The sequence below is a fragment of the Hylobates moloch genome, unplaced genomic scaffold (assembly GCF_009828535.3).
Source record: "Hylobates moloch isolate HMO894 unplaced genomic scaffold, HMol_V3 SCAFFOLD_16, whole genome shotgun sequence".
NCBI classification, from domain to species: Eukaryota; Metazoa; Chordata; class Mammalia; order Primates; family Hylobatidae; genus Hylobates; species Hylobates moloch.
This window is the reverse complement of record NW_026652291.1, coordinates 16,745,712-16,768,729: the sequence shown is the minus strand read 5'-3', so window position 1 is coordinate 16,768,729 and position 23,018 is coordinate 16,745,712. Positions and strand designations below refer to the sequence as shown.

The following is a 23,018-nucleotide window of genomic DNA, read 5'->3' as shown; positions in this document are numbered from 1 at the left end:
GATGCTCAGCAAGAGTTAAGAACTATTGTTCTAGAATCCAAATCAATATTGACCAATAGAAATTTCAATGATGATGAAAATATTACACACACACACACACGCTTTCCAATACAGTAACCACTACCAGATACATAAGCATATGAAATGTACTGCTAGTATGACTGAGGAAATGAATTTTAAATTTCATTTAACTAATTTATGTTTAAATAGCTACATATGGTTGGACAGTGCAGTTCTAGATCACCTCTGGGAATTAATTTCCTCACACGTATTGCCTGCAAAGAGAACTATGTTACTATTCATTTCTTCTAGCAAAGGGAAAGAAATGTAACTCATTATAAAAATATAGTTTATTTAGTTTGAGAAGATGAGCTTTTTATAAAAACCTGAAAATGGAGCCTTTAGCTTTACTATAATATAAAATAGTAAGATCTCTTTACTCATAATTAATTTGCCAATCACTTATTAAGCACTTAATATATATCAAGTACCATATCAAACATACTGTCCATCAAAGATGAACAAGACAAAAATCTCTACCTTCACAGTGCTTATATCATGTGCCTTAAAGCCCAGCATACAGCCTTTTTGGTATTAAATATTTGTCAAAAAATAAATATTTACTACTATCCATCAATCAAATCAATACCAGAATAACAAACCCAGAATTGCAGCAGCAGTGAAAGATGCACTGGAGAAAACGTGGATGGAGTTAGGCATATTGAAATAAAGAATGTGAACACAGAACCTTAATTCACTAGGAATTAACTGTTACCAGGAACTGTTATATCAGACAGTAGAAGTAAAGCAAGTTAATTCCAATTTGTTCCAATGATTTAAAAGTAACTATAAACATAATAATGAATATCACCACTGACTTTACAGGCTTCAAAATCTGAGCTGTAATTATAAAACAAAACCCAGAGCTTTCATAAGCAAAGTAAATAGTGGCTCTCAAGGCTGAGAGAGGGACAAGGAGAGATTTGTTAAAGGATACAAAATTATAACTAGATGGGAGGAATAAGTTCTACTACTCTATACCACTGTAGAATGAGTATAGGTAATTCGAATATACAGTTTCAAATAGCTAGAAAGAGGATACTGAATGGTCCTAAAACAAATAAATAGCAAATGTTTGGGATGATAGCTAATTACCCTAACCTGATCACTATACATTTTTATGTATCAAAACATCACTATGTACCCATGAATATGTACTATTATTATTTGTCAAATAAAAAAATTTTTAAAGGCTGAGATCAAATCGGGGAGCAAACACAGAAAAAGGAAAAGCAACACTTTCAGAAAGCAGACCACGTGTTAGGCACTGACAAGCACTTGAATATATACTGCTACCTTATTTAATCATCAATTCTTTGAGGATGGTAACAGCAGTCACAGTTTTAAAATGTGAAAAAAAAAGCTCAAAGAGGTTAAATAACTCATACTAGGTTAAACAGCTAATAAATGGCAAAGCCAGGTCTACCTCATGTTGCTTCTCCCACACCATTCTATCTATGTAAATGAAAAACTCTTGTTTCCTATTCTCAACATTTTACTTTGTAAGTGAAACATGAAGAAACAGGATGGACACAGTAAATCCTGCCTCACTAGACTACAAATTTCTTTATGGAATGTGGCTTATTAATTTCCTATTCATACCTATATCCCTTACAATAGTTCAAAGCAAATAATACATATATTTGTTTGACTGAACATAAGAACAATAAAAACATTGCCATTTTAAAAATAAGTACTATCAAAATTCTGAAAGCAGGCTAAATTGTTAACAGTGCGATATATACTTAGCAGCAGAGAACTAAACGTGACTATTATAAAACAAGACCCTTCTAGTACCTTGATATGTTTTACACCACAGCTGACAAGTTTATTTGGCTGGTACAAATCCCAAGAAATATCAAATATCTGTAAACAAATCAGATTCATGATTAAAATACTTATTTCCAGAATCATTTAAAAATCCTGTCCAAAAGACCAAATGGCCCAAACTCCTAATCATAAAATATTCATCAATAAATAATAATCAGAATCCCACACTTCAAAATCTTATGAGAAATAAATTCGAAAATGGTAAGAAATAAAAAGCATTTCTTAGTTTCTATGAACTTCAAACACTACTGGAGTAAAATTTAACACGTCTGTTTATTTTTAGTTTTTAAAACAATTTGGTCCATAAATAACAAGAATGGTTGAACAGAATTAGGGCACAAAGGAAGGTGCTTGCATAATTTCTACAGAAAAGAGATTCAGAATGGAACATGACACTTATACAGCCTAGAAATAAGAAACACCTTTATAGCTTTCTATCACTTAGAATTATTTATGTAAAGAATCCAAACACTGATTTTGCAGTAATTTTTTTCACTGTTTAAAGGCCAAAGTTAACTTATACTTAAATTTTGGGAGTCTCCAGGCTTCATTATTTTCTAAAATTCCATAAATTCTAAACACATGCAAAACATTTTGTTACAAAAGCAAACAAGCAAAAACCCAGGTGAAATAAAATACGAATGAGAAACGTAATTAAACAAATGACAAAAGAAAAACTAACATTTAAAAAATAATTTATTTATTCTGCTTTCTGGTAGTCTTCACGTTTCTTTGACACCTTATCAACCTACCTCTAAAAGTTTTACATTTTTGGTATACTAAAATGTACACTTTACATTTTGGTATACTCTAAAAATTTACAAAGTGATGCTCTTTAGTGATAATGAAGAAAGAATACATATTACAGTTAATATTTAACAACTCACCATAATACAGATTATATGAAAAACATATCAATGCAACTTTGAAATATTCAACCACAATAATACTTTCAAAAACTCCATTGACAGTGTCATATTTTATAATAATGGGTCTATTTATTAGATTCCAAATAGTCATGTGCAAAATGCTTTGATCAAAGCAGGTAAGAACATGCCAGCTGTCTAATAAAATATATCCAACATTTTAATAATGGTCTAAATTGTGTGTTTGTGTGTGTGTGTGTGTGTGTGTGTGTGCGTGTGTAATAGGCCTCTATGTGCAGCTACTAAAAACCAAATGTATTCTCCAAAATGCGAATATACACAAAATTTTCTACCCAACTTTTAGTCATAAATTCCCACCAAATAGAATCATTGGCCATGCCTCTGTGCTGGTTCAGGTTAGGATTTTACTACACATACATACACACAAATTAGACACTTTTAGGAGTTTATAACTTTTTTGATCTACATCCATAAAAATAGTATAATATTTAATTAAAAGTTGGCTATGATGTATTGTTTATATACAACTTGGAATAAGGAATATATATTCTAACAAGTTGTCAGCTAAAAATGTTAGGTCTCTAAAAAATGTAATAGTAATACGTAATTTTAAATCCACACAAGCAACATCATTTTTCACCTTAACCATAATATATATGTAACAAATTAGTGGTAAACCAAACTAAACAGATCCTAGGCTCAAACCATTCAATTTTTAAACTGAGATTTGAATAATGGGTGTCTGCATATGTCAAACCCATCAAACTTCACACCTTAAATATGTGCATCCCTATGTATATCAATTATATTTCAATAACACTGTTTTAAAAAATGGAAATACCTTGTTTTTACTGAAGCAAACACCAGGTTAAAAGTCTTATACCTAATGTAGATGATGGGTTGATGGGTGCAGCAAACCTCCATGGCACGTGTATACCTATGTAACAAACCTGCACGTTCTGCACATGTACCCCAGAACTTAAAGTATAATAAAAAAAAGAAAAAAAGTCTTATGACAATGCTATACATATCAAATCATGTTTCCAAGTCCTACAATACATATGTACTCTAAGACTTTAAGAGTTTTTACATCGGTACAATTATTTACCAATTGTAAAATTTTAATTACATACAAGCTATCTGGCAATAACAAAATACAGAAGAATAAAATCCCCTGAACTCTCTTCTGGTCTTTCCCTTCCAGTACTCATTAGAAATCTCAAAAGAGAATACTTACTCTATCTGTATGACCAGGAGCCATAGACAACATTTTTCCCCTTTTCCAGTCCCAAACACAAACTGCATTCTTTGAATCAAGTCCAACTGAAACCAGGCGCTGAATTATGTCCAAGTCCAGGAAGGAATAAAAAGGTAAACAAATCAAAGAGAAACCAAATTATAAATAGCAAGTAAATTATACTCATGGGTTTTTATAAACATAAAACATACACACCTATATTTTATAGACCTCATAAAGGCTGAATGTATTTCACCTTGTTAGTATTTCCACATATGTATAGATCTTCACATTATGAAACAGAAGAGAGACTTCCATTTCTAACAGTAGGATTGACAAAATATCCTAAATATACCTCCTACCAAAAATTAAAAATACTAGATAAAATGTAAAATCATCTTTTTAAACGGACTGCTGAGCTGTCAAAAAATTAAGAAATCCAAGAACAAAACCAAAGTGATTTCCAGTGGGAAACCTGGAGGGTTAGAAAACACCTACACCTACTGGACTCTAAAGGCATCGGGTGAATACTCGTACCCCTGATTTCTGTGCTGTGGGCTGAGGAAGAATAGGAGACAAAGTCTAGGGCCTACCTAAGGTGGGGATTTGAACTGCCTCTGATTAAAGCAGTAAACTTCTCAGAAGCAACAAATAACCCCTTCCTAAAGAAGCGGAGGCAACTCATGAAGAGGGAGAAACACCTCCCTGAACATTTGTAACCACAAGCATACTTCACATGGTTGCTGGCCTAAATTCACATTAAACATGAATCCTTCAACAAGGAAATCTAATTCAAAGTAGTCTTCAGGGTTGGTTGTGTCTTCAAGCAACTTCAACAATGTGGCCCAAGCAAATATAAACCCTAAATGAAGTACCGCAACTTCGATCCATTCCTCAAAGAATTCCTACATGTAGCAATTCAATAAAAATAAGCTAAAAAAAAAAAAAAAAAAAAAGGCCAGGTGCAGTGGCTCACACTGTAATCCCAGCACTTTGGAAAGCCAAGGCAGGCAGATTGCTTGAGGCCAGGAGATTGAGACCAGCCTAGGCAACACGTTGAAACCCCATCTCTACTAAAATTACAAAAATTAGCCAGGCATGGCGACGCATGCCTGTAATTCCATCTATTCGGGAGGCTGAGGCAGGGGAATCACTTGAACCCAGGAGGTGGAGGTTGCAGAGAGCTGAGGTCGCTCCACTGCACTCTAGCCTGGGAGACACAGCAAGACTCTGTCTCAAAAAATAATAATAATAATGATAATAAGCTAAAAAAATAAACAAACCACCCCACCCACACACACAAACACAACAAAATAAGAAACCATGAGTGAGAATGGGCAAGTCACAACAAACAGCAAAGTTGGCCTTGCAAAAAACATCAGAGATGGAATTATTAGTTAACATAAAATAAGCTTAATGTGAGAAATAAGCTTAATGTGAGAAATAAAATTAAGGATTCAAAATATCTGTATATGAGCGAAGAATATGAAACTATAAAAAGTATCCAAGGAGACTTGAAGAAGCAAACGGAACTTCCGGAAACAAAAAATAAAATAAGTTAAAAATTCAGTGAAAGAGTTAAATACAAGATCAGCAGGAGATAAAAAGACAAAGTTGAAAACAGAAGTGGATAGTGAGATTGAAAGTATGAGAGAGGTTTAAAAACATAAAAGATGGACTTCTAGCCATGAAGGAGTATCAAGGTCTGAATTTACACTCCCCTACCCGTCCCTGCCATAAACAGCTAGAAACTGTACAGAATACATGAAACAAATGTTTTGAGACATTTGCAACAGGAAGTAAAGCACTGTGAACCCTGAAAGAGGAGAAAACAAATTAAGTCCTATAATCACCCCAGCTTCCAACTAGGAGGCAATTTCCAGACTATGGCACAGAAAGTTGGAATCCAAATAGAGCCCAGTAGACTTACTAATTTGGACAAACAGAGCCTGGAGTTCAGAGAGGACAAGATGGCTAGAATTTGCAGATCAGGAAAAGAACTCCAGTAAAACTATCTATAGTAAGATTTGAGAATATTAATCTCTGCACGCATAGGATGAACTCTATGAGGTCATGCAAAGAAGAAATTCTATGAAAAGAACAATTACTAGAGAGCTAAAAGCAAAAAAATTCTCAGTGATCACAAAGGGTCCAGAATCACTCAAATTCTCAATAACCAGAATGAAGATATCTCTTTGAACTCGCTGGGCAGTCATTAGGAATCCTGAGGTCAGGAGGGGAGTGTCATACCTTAATAGTGAAATTATACCAGTAATTCTAGAGCAAAAGCTACTCTAGTGCTGCCTCATAAAAGTTGGAAAGCAAGCTTTTCACAAAGATGAAACTGATTCATGAGGAACTTGACTGTTTGCCAGAACAGTGTCCATATACTTTAAAAGGATATAATAAAATTACTGATAAGTGAAGAAACAGGAAACTGTGACTAATAACCTGGGGGAAAATCACTCAATAGAAATAGACTCAGGAAACCCAGAGATAATTAAAATTAGGAGACATTTGCTGTTAAAATTAACATTTTCAAGACACTCAAGAATTATCTTAAACATACCAAGAATAAAAAAAAAAAGATATAAAAGAACAACATAGAACACTGTTACATTATCTAAAATGAAAATTTACTCCAAAGGATTAACAGCAGCTCAGACAATGATGAAAAGATAAATAAACTTGAAGACAAAGCAATAGAATCCATCCAAAATAAAGTACAGAAAGAAAAAGAAAAGAAGAACTGACAGAGCTTCAATGACCTGTAGGAAAACATCGAGTGGTCTAATATACAGGTAATTATGGCTCCAGAAGGAGAGAAAAGACAGAGGAAAAGAAAAAAAAACTGAAGAAATAATAGTAAAAAGTTTCCTAAATTGATGAAACCATAAATCCACAAATATAAGACGTTCAAGAAATCCCAAGCAGGATGATCATTCACAGGGAAAAAACACACAAGACATATGGCAAACAAATTGCTGAAGCCATCACTAAAGGGCAAATTCTAAACAGCAGCCAGACAAAAGAGGACAACTGCTGTATGGAGGAACAAAGATTTAAAAATTATCCTAGACTGCTCATCCAAGGTGATGCAAGTTAGAAGACAATGGACAAACAGCTTAAAGTGCTGAGGCAGAAAAAAGTCCACACAGAATTGTATACTAAGCAAAAATATCCTTTGAAAATTGAGTCAAAACAGTCTTTTTCAAGCAAACCAAAGCTGAGAAAATGAATCATCGGTAAACCTGCACAAGATATGATCATGAAAGTTTTCTCACGCAGAAGTAAAATGATATCAAATAGAAACGATTTACACATGAGAGTGTCCAAGTGGTAAATACGTAAGATTTTTCTCATTAAAAAAATTTAAACAACTATTTAAGGCAAAATAACAGTTATTACGGGGTTTTCAAAATATGTAGAAGTATTAATAAAATAAATGACAATAGCACCATAAACAGAAGAAAGGAAACAGCAGAATATACTTTTTCACATTCTTTCCAAATATACATGAAATATCATGAAGATCACAAAAATTTGGATTACAAAGTGTCAATACATTTTTAAAAATTAAAATACAGAGTATGTTCTCTGACAAAAACAGAGTAACAGAATGTTATCCAGAAAATCTCCCAAATATTTGGAAATTAACAACATACTTCTAAGGAACCGAAAGGTCAAGGAAGAAATAACAAGAAAAATGTGAGGAAAAACCCACAACACATACTGTGAAAAGTACTGGTTTAGAGCAGGGGTCAGCAAAGTACAACTCTCAAGCCAAATCCTGTCTGTACCTATGTTTTTGCAAATAAAATTTTACTGGACTATAGCCACACTCATTCTTTCATGCATTGTCTATGACTGCTTTCACACTGCACTGCAATGCAGAGCTGAGTAGTTACAGCAAAGACCAAATGGCACACAAAGCTTAAAATATTTACTATTTCACTTATTATAGACAGCTTATCAAACAGTGGTTTGGAGCACAGATTCTGGTAGCAGATTGCCTAGGTTTGAACATCATCTCTTTTTTTTTTTTTTTTTTTTTTTTGAGACGGAGTCTCGCTCTGTCGCCCAGCCTGGAGTGCAGTGGCGCAACCTCGGCTCACTGCAAGCTCCGCCTCCCGGGTTCACGCCATTCTCCTGCCTCAGCCTCTCCGAGTAGCTGGGACTACAGGCGCCCGCCACCACGCCCGGCTAATTTTTTGTATTTTTAGTAGAGACGGGGTTTCACCGTGGTCTCGATCTCCTGACCTCGTGATCCGCCCGCCTCGGCCTCCCAAAGTGCTGGGATTACAAGCGTGAGCCACTGCGCCCGGCTGAACATCATCTCTTACTAGCAGGGTGACTTTGGACAATTATTTAGCCTCCTGTACCTTACTTTCTTCACCTATTAAATGGAGATATAAAAGTACTTCACAGGGGTCACTATGAGAATCAACATATATACTATTTAAAGGAGTTAGAGTGCCTGATATATGGTTAATGTTATTTAATGTTTGCTTCATATCATTATTATTACTGCTATTAGTTTACTATAACCATAGTTAAATGGGAACAAATAAAAATACCTCACAGGGGTTACTATGAAAATTGACATATATACTACTTAAAGGAGTTAGAGTGCCTGGTATATGACTGATGTTACATAAATGTTTGCATCATATTATTATTATATTAGTTTACCATATAATTAGCTTTAAGAACCTACGCCCTCTAACTGTCCAAATGAGAAATGCCATCTAGTACCCAATTACAGTTTCTGAAAAGAAGGTTTTACTATTTAAACTCCAAAATTGGTGGAATGAATAATTTATATAAAAAGATACAGAATACAGTTTGTCATGACTCTCCATCAAATCAAGCTAGCAGAAAGCCCAGAGAACAAGACGAGATGATTTGTACCTCCTGAGAGTATTTACTATTTGGGAACCAAAGGGCATCAGCAAAAATCTAGCTAGAACAAAGATATCTACCTCTTGCTATCAGAATACTATGTAGAGGTTAAAATTTCACAAGACAAGTATATTAAGTGAGGAATAGCCAGAGGGGCACTTCTGTTCTTTCTACTGATGTCTCCTCTGTCTGGCATAGCTCATCAAATACACACAGCAAAACACAATTGACCAAAAACTTTAAAATTCCATGTATCCAAATAGAGCCTCAATACATCTAGTTCTGTACAGGCAATAACAAACTAGACTTGAGAGCACTTTCTCTGTAGGCTTGATAAACATATCATGGCCCAAACTAACATCCCTATGCATAGGTTATGCAACAACAGACAGGACGAGGTAGAAATGACACAGCAAATACTACCTCCTCTTCTGGCTTTTTATCATTTTTTACTTTATCATTTCTTTTAACCCAGACTTGGTAGGTGAGAAAGAGAATAAAGAAAGTTTTCAAGCAAAAGTAATGCTTAATCCATATCTTGGAAAAGAGAGTCAGAGACAGTCTGTAGAAAAGTAATAGAAAGTACATTTCAGAACAAAGGACCTCAAGATTAGAGAGATCATGGTGCTTTCAAGAGAGTGCCAGTAGTTCAATCCAGGGGAGGGAAGGAGTGCTAAATGGAAAGCGGCAAGAGACAAGGCTGGAGAGGTAGGGCACAAGCCAAGAGGAAGAGTTTTGTTTGTTTGTTTGTTTTTTTTGATAGAGTTTGAATAAAGAGAGAATTCAGTTTTAAATGTAGAAAATGGAATATCTACAGAACATTCAAGTGAGATATTTAGAGTTGAGAAGCCAGAGCCACTGTTAGCTGATGTGGAAGTTAAGTCATGGGCCTATATACTCACCCAGAGAACATAAGTAAAGTGAAAAGAAAAGGCTACAGACTCCTGAAGAACACTGATATTTAAGAAGCAGACAAGGAAAGACTCCTTTAAAGATAAGAAGTAATAATCAGAGAGGGAGAAAGAAAACCAGATAAAGAAGCCTCTATCCATCTTCCCAAATTCCTCCCTGATCCTATTCCCAGATAAAATCTTATTTGTGTCCATTAACTGAATTGGAAGTATCTACAAAAAATTTTAGCACACCAAATATTTAAATAAGAAAGAGATAATAATAGCATCTATTCCAAAGGGTTGTTGGGAGGATTAAATGAGATAATGCAGGCTTAGCATAATGCCTGGCACTTGGTATATGTGCTCAACACCTTTAGCTATTATGTTTTCATGAACTTAAAATTTTAAGTAATATGTTCTCATGAAGATCTGTGATAATGAAATACATGTACCCAAGACTTTTCTTTTAAGTTGCTCAAAATAAGTGAAATTGAACACTTTCAACTAGTAAAAGCTATGGGCATGATTTCTCCTTGGATATATAAAAGAAATTCCTCAGCAATGCAATATATTACATTTAGAAAGGGGAAATTTAAAGCTATGAAGAAAATATCTATATTTAATGTTATAGATGCTTATAATTAAAATGGCTTGAATTTCATAACACCTTAAATAAGTGATTTTTTAAAATAACTTTGTAGGTTTGTTTTATAACATTTTATGCTCCTATGAAATAGGCATTATTATTTCCTTTAAAAAATAAAATGAAATTCTGACAGAACATTAAGACTTGAAAAATAATAGCAAAAATGGGACATGAATTAAGTTTATGCAATTGCCAAACACTGCTATGTGGTGATATAAACCTAGAAGCACATTTTTTTCCAAATAAGAGATTCCAATTAAGTCTTTATAGATCCATTACCAGAAAGTCATCTCTTACTAATATGAACAGGAGGCAGGGAAATACTGGGTGGAAGAGGGTGGAGTCCCTGGCAAGGGTTCTACCCTCAAGCCTGGACCCCTGGCCCTAAATGAAAACATGCATTCCTGTTTTCCTGCCCGAATGTTGCCTTTGCCAAAATCACTCTGACCCACCACAACCCCAACCCTGTACCCATAAAAACCCCAAACTCCACTGGCAGAGGAGCAAAACAGCACTGCAGAGAAGGAGAGAAGAGAAGTGTCTGCACATCAAGAGGAGTTTGGCCAGGGATGGTCAGGAGAAGATTATCTTCCCACTCCATCTCCTTTCCAGTTCCCCATCCCACTGAGAGCCACTTCCATTGCTCAATAAAATCCTCCATATACACCACCCTTCAATCTGTTCGTGTAACCTGGTTCTTCCTGGACGCTGGACAATCCAGGATGCACTGGGTGCAGGAACCCAAAAAGGCTGTCACACTGACTCTTCACTGAGTTGTTTAACACTTAAGCTGCCGGTGTTAAAGAGTATTGTTTGTAACACACACCCTCTGGGGCTCCAGAGGTTGTGGGTAACCCCTAGATGCTGCCACAGGCAAGCCAGCACCCAAAGGCACTCACCCCGGCTCTCCTGCAACCTCTCACCTGCGTGCCCCACTCCCACAAGGGATTTGAGCTAGGCAGCCAAGTAAACGAGCCACACCCCTGTTACAAGTCCTGCAAAGGGGACAAGGGAACTCTCTCATCTCATTACCAGAAAATCATATTAACCTACTGGCTATCATGTTCAAGGGGATAGAACACACTGTAATTTGTTTCTGTAAAATTGAGATCTATAAAACTAATTTTATGAATTAAAAAGCAGATAACTAAAATTGTTCTAAAATTTAAAATGATTTTAAAGTCTAATTATAACATAAAACTTTTCAAGATTATAAATAAACAACCTGCAAGATCCAACTTTTTACTGGTAACTTTAAAAGTATTTTTAGGTATAACAATTTCCATAAAAGCACCACAAAAAAAGCCCTTGACTTGTTTAACTTTTTAAAATCATTGACTAGAAGTAGATGATAATTTAGAAACTGATTAGTCAGTTGAGTGATAATTATATCCTTTGTTGTGAACTTTGATTTTGTATAAAAAATAACTCATAGGAATTGTTCCATTATATTCAATAAAAATATAATTTTAATAGACAACCTTTAAGGTAACTGAAAATTGAAATACAGGCTGGGTGCAGTGGCTCAAGCCTGTAATTCCAGCACGTTGGGAGGTCAACAACACCAGAGGATAGCTTAAGGCCAGAAGTTTGAGACCAGCCTGGGCACCACAATGAGATCCCATCTCTACAAAAAAAAAAAAATTAGCCAGGCATGATGGTATGTGCCTGTAGTCCTAGCTGCTCAGGAGGGTGAGGCAAGAGGATTGCTTGAAACCAAGAGTATGAGGCTGCAGTGAGCTATGATCATGTCACTGCACTCCAGCCTGGGCAGCAGAGTGTGACCCTGTCTCTAAAAATAAAAAATAAAAAAAAATTAAAATTAAATATATACAGCTGAGAAAATTTTCCTAAGATATCATCCATCTGTCCTATCAAAATATCCTATCTGGAAAAGAGTTATATAGAAAAATCTCTATAATAATCAGGTAATAGTCCACTGAATCAAAATCACTTTGGCTTTCAAGGTAGTAATTAATTCAATTGAGAAAGTTCTTGACATGATGAAATAAAAACCCCATTGTTATATATCAACCACCCACCCCACCTACCTACCTCCACCTTTGGACAAATACTTTTCATCAAGTGTCCAATTTCATATTTATAGATTTATAATCATTTTCTATAATATACCTTAACATACAATTTAGAAAAAAATGAAAAACTGTCACATACCTGTCCATCTAAGTCAAACGCCAAGCAAGCTATACCATGTGTATGAACATCCTTTAAAACTGATATGGTCTGCACAGTGTATGAATCCCAAATACAAATATAAGGCTCTTTCCCAACTTGTCCTGTTGCTACCAACACTCGTTCAGGGTGCAATGCAAGGCTGTAAAATAAGGAAATAAATAAGTAGTATTATTAAAAATTGCTTATACAGATTTTATAGTATTTGGTAGATGTAAAACACATATACCAGTGTGAACATTAGACTTTATCCACTTTAGACAATTTGGATTTTTTAAAAATTATTTTTGTTGAGGCAGTCTCGTTCTGTCAGCTAGGCTGGAGTGCAGTGGTGTGATCTCAGCTCACTGCAACCTCCATCTCGCCAAGTTCAAATGATTCTCGTGTCTCAGACTCCTGAGTAGCTGGGATTACAGGCACCCGCCACCATGCCCGGCTAATTTTTGTATTTTTAGTAGAGATGGGGTTTCGCCACATTGGCCAGGCTAGTCTTGAACTCCTGACCTCAGATTCATAAAGCAAGTTCTAAGAAACTTACAAAGAGACAGGCCATACATAGTGGCTCACACCTGTAATCCCAGCACTTTGGGAGGCCGAGGCGGGTGGATCACCTGAGGTCAGGAGTTCGAGACCAGCCTGACCAACATGGAGAAACCCCGTCTCTACTAAAAATAAAAAATTAGCCAGTCATGGTGGCACACGCCTATAATCCCAGCTACTCGGGAGGCTGAGGCAGGAGAATAGCTTGAACCCGGGAGGCAGAGGTTGCAGTGAGCCGAGATCATGCCATTGCACTCCAGCCTAGGCAACAAGAGTGAAACTCCATCTTGGAAAAAAACAAAAAAAAGAAACTTACAAAGAGATTTAGACTCCCATACAGTAATAGTGGAAGACTTTAATACCCCACTGTCAATATTAGATCAATGAGACAGAAAATCAACAAGGATATTCAGGACTTGAACTCAGCTCTGGACCAAGCAGACCTAACAGACATCAACAGAACTCTCCACCCCAAATCAACAGAATATACATTCTTCTTAGCACCACATAATTGGAAGTAAAACACTCCTCAGCAAATGTAAAATAATGGAAATCATAACGAACAGTCTTTCAGACCACAGTGCAATCAAGTTAGAACTCAGGATTAAGAAATTCACTCAAAACCACACAACTACATGGAAACTGAACAACCTGCTCCTGAGTGACTACTGGGTAAATAATGAAATTAAGGCAGAAATAAGTTCTTTGAAACCAGTGAGAACAAAGACACAACATACCAGACTCTCTGGGACACAGCTAAAGCAGTGTTTAGAGAGAAATTTATAGCACTAAATGCCCACAGGTGAAAGTGGGAAAGATCTAAAATTGACGCCCTAACATCACAATTAAAAGACCTAGAGAAACGAGCAAACAAATTCAAAAGCTAGCAGAAGACAACAAATAACTAACATCAGAGCAGAACTGAAGGAGAGAGAGAGAGAAAACCCTTTCAAAAAATCAATGAATCAGGACCTGTTTTTTTGAAAAGATAACAAAATAGACCATTAGCCAGACTTATAAGAAGAGAGAGAAGAATCAAATAGACACAATAAAAAATGATAAAGAGGATATCACCACTGATCCAACAGAAATACAAACTACCATCAGTGAATACTATAAACTCTATGCAAATAAACTAGAAAATCTAGAAGAACTGGATAAATTCCTAGACACACACAACCCTCCCAAGACTAAACCAAGAAGAAGTCGAATCCCTGAATAGACCAATAACAAGTTCTAAAATTGAGGCAGTAATTAATAGCCTACCAACCAAAAAAAAGCCCAGGACCAGACAGATTCACAGTCGAATTCTATCAAAGGTACAAAGAGGAGCTGGTACCACTCCTTCTAAAATGCTTCCAAACAATAGAAAAAGAGGGAATCCTCCCTAACTCACTTTATGAGGCTGGCATCATCCTGATACCAAAACATGGCAGATACAAAACAAAAAAAGAAAATTTCAGGCCAGTATCCCTGATGAACATCGATGCAAAAATCCTCAGTAAAATAGCAGGATGTTTAATTAGAAGTGGCAAGAATAGACACTCTGGTCTTTTTCCTGATTTTACAAGGAAAACATTCAGTCTCTCACCATTAGGCATAAACTTAGCTGTAGGTTTTTTACAGATGCTTTTATAGTCGGGTTAAAGAAGTGCCTTCTAGTCCTAGTCTGCTCAGCATTTTAAAAATATGAATAAATATTAAATTCTGTCAAATGTTTTTCCTGTATCTACTGAGATAGTCACCTGGTTTTTCTTCTTTAGTGATTATATAGCAAATTACACTAATTAATTTTCAAATGTTGAACCAGCCTTGTATTCCTGGAATGAACCCTACCTGGTCATGATACATTATCCTACTGATGGATTTTATTTGCTTATTAGCTTATTTTGTTGAGAATTTTATACATCTATATTAATGAGGGACAGTTAGTTGTCTGTAGTTTCCTTTTCTTCAAATGTTTGTCTGGATTTTGTATTAGAGCGATGCCAGCCTCATAAACACAGTTGAGAAGTAGTCCCTCCTCTTCTATTTTCTATAAGCAATTGTGTGGAATTGGAATCATTTATTTTTGTGAGTTTGATAGTTTATATCTTTCAAGGGAATAGTTCATTTCATCTCAGTTGTCAAATGTATAAGTTGTTTATAGTAATCCCTTATTCTCCTTTTAACGTCTTTAAGTCAGTAGTGATATCCTGATGAATACTGGTAATTTTTGTCTTCTCCTTTTTATTCTTGGTCAGCCTAGCTAGAAATTTATCAATCTGATCCTTTTCAAAGAACCAGCTTTAGGTTTTTCTCTATTGTTTCACTGTTTGCACTAACTGTCTTCATTATTTCCTACTTTGCTTTTGAGTTTGCTCTTCCATTTCTATTTTCTTAAGTCAGACTCTTAGATTACTGACCTGAGATGATTATTCTTTTCAAAAATATGCATTTAATGCTCCAAATTTCCCTTGAAACACTGCTTTGGCTGAATTTCACAAATTTTGATACGTTGTATTTTCATTTTCTTCTGGGTCATAATATTTTCTACTTTCCCTTCTGTTCTGTGTTACTGATTTTTATTTTGATTCCATTATGGTCAGAGAACATACTCTATATGATTTCAATTCTTTTAACTTTGTTGAGGTTTTATAATATATAGCCTATTTTGGTTATCGTTTTGGCACTTGAAAAGGATGTGCATTCTGCCATGACTAGCTCATGCTGCTTTCTATGCCATGAATAATAAAGTCCTTTGTCTCTAACCTAGGAATTTCATGTCTTTGCCAGCATCCAAAAAAAAAAGTAACATAGTAGTTTGTAACAAGGGTACTATATTAGCTTTCTATGCTGATGTGACAAATTACCATAAATTTAGCATCTTAAAGCAATACAAGCTTATTATCTCCCAGTTCTGCAGGGCAGAAATCTGGTTACAGTGTGGCTCAGCTAAGTCCTGTGCATACAGTCTCACAAGGCCAAAAGTCAAGGTGTTAACACAATTAAATTACTCTCTAGAGTCTCTGGGGATGAGTCAGCTTCCAGTTCATTCAGAACATTAGCTGAATTCAATTCCTTGTGGTAAAGGGACTGAGGCTTTCACTCCCCTGCGGGCTGTCAAGGAGGAACTGCTCACCTCCTCAAGGCCAACTGCATGCCTCATCGTGTTACCACCTCCATCTTCCAATCAGCAATGGCACATTGAGTTCTTCTCAAGCTTTGAATCTTTCTGACTTCTGCTGCATGTTTCCTCATGCCAGCTAAAGAAAATTATTTGCTTTTAAGGGCTCACATAATTAGACTAGGTCCATCTAGATAATTCAAGATACTCTCAATATCTTAAGGTCCATCCCTACCTTAATTATATCTGCAAAGTCCTGTGTGCCATGTTTAACATAAAAAATTCACAGGTTCCACTATGGATATCTTTGGGGCCAGTCTGGCTACCATGCAGACTCAGAAATTGAGTCCACTGGAGAATTATTTATATTTTTATATTTTCAGTTCTAAGTATTCCATTTTTCTACAACTTCTATTTCTTTGCTGAGAACTTCCAACATTCTATTTGTCTTAAGACTAGTTACTTCATGGCATACTGTTGTGGGAAGTCAGGGACCCCGAACAGAGGGACCCGCTGAAGCCATGGCAGAAGAACATAAATTGTGAAGATTTCATGGACATTTATTAGTTCCCCAAATTAATACTTTTATAATTTCTTACGCCTGTCTTTACTGCAATCTCTGAACATAAATTGTGAAGATTTAATGGACATTTATCACTTCCCCAATCAATACTCTTGTGATTTCCTATGCCTGTCTTTACTTTAATCTCTTAATCCCGTCATCTTTGTAAGCTGAGGATGTATGTCACCTCAGGACCCTGTGATGATTGCATTAACTGTACAAATTGTTTAAACAATATGAAATCTGAGCACCTTGAAAAAAGAACAGGATAACAGCGATGTTCAGGGAACAAGGGAGATAACCATTAGGTCTGGCTGCCTGAGAGCCAGGCGGAACAGAGCCATATTTCTCTTCTTTCAAAAGCAAATAGGAGAAATATCGCTGAATTCTTTTTCTCAGCAAGGAACATCCCTGAGAAAGAGAATGCATTCCCAAGGGGAGGTCTCTAAAATGGCCGCCTTGGGAATGTCTGTCTTTTATGGTTGTAGATAAGGGATGAAATACGCCCCAGTCTCCCGTAGCGCTGCCAGGCTTATTAGGATGAGGAAATTCCCGCCTAATAAATTTTGGTCAGACCAGTTGTCTGCTCTCAACCCATCTCCTGAAAAGTTACCAATGACAATGCGTGCCTGAAACTTCATTTGCAATTTTAATTTCGCCCCAGTCCTGTGATCTCGCCCTGCCTCCATTTGCCTTGTGATATTTTATTACCTTGTGAAGCATGTGATCTCTGTGACCCACACCCTATTCGTACTCTCTCCCCTTTTGAAAATTACTAATAAAAACTTGTTGGTTTTGCAGCTTGAGGGGCATCACAGAACCTGCCAACATGTGATGTCTCCCCCAGACACCCAGCTTTAAAATTTCTCTCTTTTGTACTCTTTCCCTTTATTTCTCAGACCGGCCGACACTTAGGGAAAATAGAAAAGGACCCACGTTGAATATTGGGGGCTGGTTTCCCCCAATAGCATACAGTTATAACAAATGTTTTACATTCTTTCATAAATTCAACACCTAGGTCATCCTGGGGCTGACAACTATTGTCTTTTCTTGTATAAATTGTTGAGATTTTAGTAATTTTTATACGCTAATTTTGAGTTATATCCTGAGCATTTTGAATATTATGTTATAAACTCTGGATCCTCTTAAAATTTTCCAGAGAATGCTGATATTTTTGTTTATTTCAGCAGGCAAGCAATCCAATTAGGTTCAAGGTATATATCCCAGCCCTCCTTCTGGGGTCCCAATATTAGTTCAGTTTTAAAGTCTTTGCATGCTACCACATGTACACACACCAAAGGGGAAAATCTGAAACCTGGATGATTGTAGGTCAGCTCTCAAAGCGTCTGATATGCAGGCAGTTCCTGCATATGCAGCACAGAAGTGAGTCAACTATACCCTTATGAAGATGCCCTTCTTGAGCTCCATACCCCCTACAATTTCCCCCATAATTTCCAGCTCCCAGAGGTCCCTTTTCATTATACTGGAGCTAAGAGTCTAGGATGTTAGCCTCTGCATACTATCATGTACTTCCCACAACTGGGCCTGCCTCTGGAAAAAAAAAGCATTTTTCCTATTTTTAAATTGGTTATTTGTCACAATATTGTTACATTGTAAGAGTTCTTAATATATTCTTGGTACAATTCTTTTCTCAAGTGTATTTTTTTGCATATGTGTGTCTGCTTGTTGCCTGCTCTTTAATTTTCTTAATGGTATATTTAAAAGAGCAAAAGATTTTAATTTTTTTAAGAAGTGTTTTATTTTGGACTAATTTGAGACTTATAAAAATGTTACAAAATAGTACAGTTTTCTTGTGTCCCTCATCACACTTCATTATAATATAAACATTTTACATAACTATATTATAATAATCGAGAAGAAGAAAGAAATTAACATTAGTACAATATCATTAGCTAAACTAAAAACCTTATTCAAAATTCACCATCTTTTCCCACTAATGTCTCTTTTCTGTTCCAAGATCCTATCCAGGATCCCATGCTGCATTTTAACGGTTATTCCTCCTTAGCAACTTCCAGTCTCTATAAAACTTTCTTAGACTTTCCTTTCCTAACCTGGAAACTTTTGAAGAGTATTAACCAGTTATTTTTGAGAATGTCTCCAAATTTGGATTTGTCATGGTTTCTCATGATTAAAGTGGGGTTAAGAATTTTGGGCAAAAATACCACAAAAATTACATCTGTCCTTCTTTGCACATCGTATCAGAAGGTTTAGGGTGTCAATATGTATTATTACTGATGATGTTTACCTCGATCCCTTGGTTAAACAGTACATGTCACTGTAAAGATACTACAAAGCTTTTCTTTGTAGTCACTAAGTATGCTAGGGGAGATACTGTGAGACTATGCAAATCCTATTTCTCTCCTCAAACTTTTACCCACTAATTTTAGCATCTATTGGCAGATTCTGTCAATAACATTTACTACTAAAATATTTCCGTAATGTGATTTTTTTTTTTTTTTGAGACAGTGTTTCACTCTGTCACCCAGGCTGGAGTGCAATGGCGCAATCTCAGCTCACTGCAAATTCTGCTTCCAGGGTTCAAGTGATTCTCCTGCCTCAGCCTCCTGAGTAGCTGGAATTACAGGTGTCCACCTCCATGCCTGGCTAATTTTTTGTATTTTTAGTAGAGACGGGGTTCCACCATGTTGGTCAGGCTGGTCTTGAACTCCTGACCTCAGGTGACCCACCTGCCTGGGCCTCCTAAAGTGCTGGGATTACACGCATGAGACATCGCACCTGGCCTATAATGTGATTCTTTTTCCCTCTTTTCTTCAAGATTTATTAATTAGAATTCTACTACAAGGAAGTTATATTTTCTATTTATTTAACCCATCTATTTATATCAGCTTGAACTCAAGAATATTTTATTTCAAAAGTTAGCAAACTTTTTCTGGAAAGGGCTAGAGAGTAAATGTTTTATGCTCTGTGGGCCATACAGTTTCTGTCACAACTGCTCAACTGGGCTATTATAACACTAAATCAGCCACAGGTAATATGTAAACCATGCATTCCGATTGGGAGCAACATCATCTCTGAAGGGGCAAAAATTAGTTCTTACATGCATACAGGTCTGATTGCATAAAGCACAGAAATACATTCAATACAGGAACTGATATACAGCATATCTGTGCTATTAAAATTTTGTAATAGGTGAGGGTGTTGATATAGTTGGATCTGTGTCCCCAACCAAATCTCATGTTGAAATGTAATCCCCAATGCTGGAGGTGGAGCCTGATAGGAGGTAACTGGATCATGGGGTAGTTTCTCATGAATGGTTTATACCATCCTCTGGGTGCTGTTCTCATGACAGTGAGTTCTCGAGATCTCCCCACCCTGCTTCCTTCTACTCTACCCATGTGAAATGCCTTGCTTCCCTTTTGCCTTCTGTCGTGACTGGAAGCTTCCTGAGGCCTCCCCAGAAGCAGAAACTGCTATGCTTCCTATACAGCCTACAGAACTGTGAGCCAGCTAAACCTCTTTTCTTTATAAATTACCCAGTCGCAGGTATTTTTTATAGCAGTGTGAGAATGAACTAATACAGGTGTTTAGAGAAAAGACAATTATCTAAAAGGGCTCCTTAAGGGGCAGTAATAAAAATGCAGTTGTAAAATACTGAGGTAACAAATAGTCATATCTGGATTCCAATAAAACCTTATTTACAAAAAATAGGTGGCAGGCCAGATTAGCCTGTAGTCTGTTGTTTGATGACCCCTGTTTTTTTCTATGAGTTAAAATTCAATACTATCATTATTTATTTTGTAGCTCAAATTGTTCCATCTTTGGCCTTCAGAAGATCTTGAGGTCAGCTTCCATATTCCTTTAGTAAGCCATCATCTCTTTTTGAGCACTTACTTTCTTGTACCACAAAATATTCCACTATTTTTTCCTGCCCTAGCTCTATAATCAACTACTTCTCTAGGAAGCCCTAGTTCCTTTTATTGAACACCGGTGTTTAGAGAACAAAATCTGGGTGCTAGAAGTGATCATTGTTATTGGAAGATTGGTGCTTTTGGGCTGTCTCAACTAGGAAATACAGTTATGTATAGTAACCCATGCATACATTCTATAGTCTGTATACATAGATACATTCTGTTTCTAAGTATTTAAAAATCATGAATTCGTATCAACACTTCAGATTCTAATCTGAAACCACAGGGCTCATTTAAGACTTCTCCCTTTATTTATAACTTCTTACTCCAAGAGTGAGAAACTAGGCTCTCATAATCTATGGTCTATTTACTTTAGTAGACACAAAGACAGTTCAGAATTGGTAGCCCTGTGGAGAACAATTTTACTAACTAGACTATAGCATTATGTGCAGTTTTTTTTTTTTTTTGGTCTTTATCCTTACAGTTAAGATACTGTTAAGACACCGTTTTTCAGTTATTTAGGTTCTTCATTCACAACAAAGCTCAGCAGCAGAGGAGAGGAAAGAGCGCTTGTGAAACGGCAGCTGAAATTTGTTTCTTTTTCTCTTTTTACTTACAGTCATTTTGCAGTTTTGGTATTCCCTGTTTCAGTAATGCTGGGGCTATGGTTTGCACAGAAAATCTGGAGAAGAGATTTTGGGAGGTTACTTACTACATACCTGCCGTTGTCTTCAGTTACCTGGAGGTCTGATAAGTTATTTTAATGAGGTTCAATTTATAATTTTACTTTTTATAATTCATGCTTTTTATGTTCTATTTCCTATGCTTTTTCTAGAAATTTTATAGTTTTACTTCTCACCTTTTAAATTTTATATATGGTGAGGTATATGCTGGGGTTCATTTTTTCCTCATAATAGATATTCAGCTGTTTTTCACATTATTTGTTGACAAGAGACCATTCAGTACAGAGAAAAAATGCTGATGTAGGTTAAGGTAAGAACGTTTCTGAAACAGGGAAAAAAGAGTGGGATCTAGTATACAAGCAGCAGGATTAATATTGGATAGGAGCTGAATGTATTGCTTTTGGACAGTTGGAATCTGAAGATTCTCTTCCGATTGGTCCAATTTTCTTAATGAGAATAAAAGCATGAGTGTTGTTCAGGTATCCTCAGGTCAACTTAATATCTTATAGTTAAGTTTTATCCACATAATGCCTAGTATATTGCTGAACATATAGTGAAAACTCAACATTTATGGATTAATTTGGGAGACAAATGACAGATGTAATCATCTGAAGGTATATTCCCATTCTAAAACATTTAACAAGATTATTACCCATCCATATTGTGACACTATCATCTGAAATATATGGAAAGAACAGATTTTTAAAAGTTCTTCTTCCTATTAATATTGCTGAACAATGGAAATTAATTAGATATAAGCACTGTCACCAAATCCCACAATTACATATTAAGTTGCTTTAAGTATTTAATCTCTAAATTTATCATAACTATAAGGAAATAACACATTAAACAAACATAAAGTGAGCTATCATCTTCTTCATAAATCTCCGTTCTTACCTGCAAATATATCAATGCTCCTTTACATTTATCTCACACATCTCAAATGAGCACTGTACACTAGTAGACAACTCTATTAAACACTCAGCTGATAAATGTGCACCCCTCTCTCAACCTCCAAACTCCCACATGAGTACAGTTCCTCACTATCAACCTCTGCCTTGCAGCAGATAAGCCTGTCTTGTACTTAATGATTAATATAGCTGGAATTAAAGGAGATACTTCATTCCCATGAAATTCACTAATCTAACTGTACTTGCAGACTCTGACTTCCCTTTACATCTATATTCCTTGAACTCTCAGCTTGGTTCTAGGTCCCATTCTCCTTAGTTTCAAGGACTTTACTCCTAGAACTATGCTTTCTGGAATTATTGCTTCCTCACTACTGAGTCATTCCTATTACCATTCAAATATACCCATTAAAAAACAATTCCCTTGACCAATTACCCATTATCCCATTTCTCTGCTCCTCATTCAAAGCAAAACTTCTCAAAAGAGGTATCTCATCTTTTTCACTCCCTTTATTGTGTCAACATACTTCAAGTAGGCATTCATCTCTTCTCCTTTACTGAAACAGTTTTTTCCAGCTCATGTATGACATTGCCAAACCTAACGATAAACTGTATGTCCTCATTCCCCTCCACTTTTCAGTAGTATTTGACATAACCACTTACGTTTTTGAAAGACTTTCC

At 36.0% G+C, this 23,018-nt stretch overlaps 1 protein-coding gene across 4 annotated transcripts in view; it reads right to left on the bottom strand.

Moving 5' to 3' along the window:
• Positions 1 to 23,018, bottom strand: part of EML5 (EMAP like 5) — a 179,606-nt gene that overhangs the window by 144,460 nt on the left and 12,128 nt on the right. For all 4 annotated transcript variants that reach the window (XR_009210359.1, XR_009210360.1, XM_032134723.2 and 1 more), the window contains exons 2-4: positions 12,631 to 12,790; positions 4,015 to 4,113; positions 1,858 to 1,926 (exon numbers count right to left, since the gene is read on the bottom strand). Coding sequence is in view for 2 of the 4 variants with exons in the window: in XM_032134723.2 (XP_031990614.1) it covers positions 1,858 to 1,926; positions 4,015 to 4,113; positions 12,631 to 12,790 (328 nt within the window). In the remaining 2 variants the exon portion in view is untranslated. The remainder of the gene's footprint in view (positions 1 to 1,857; positions 1,927 to 4,014; positions 4,114 to 12,630; positions 12,791 to 23,018) is intronic.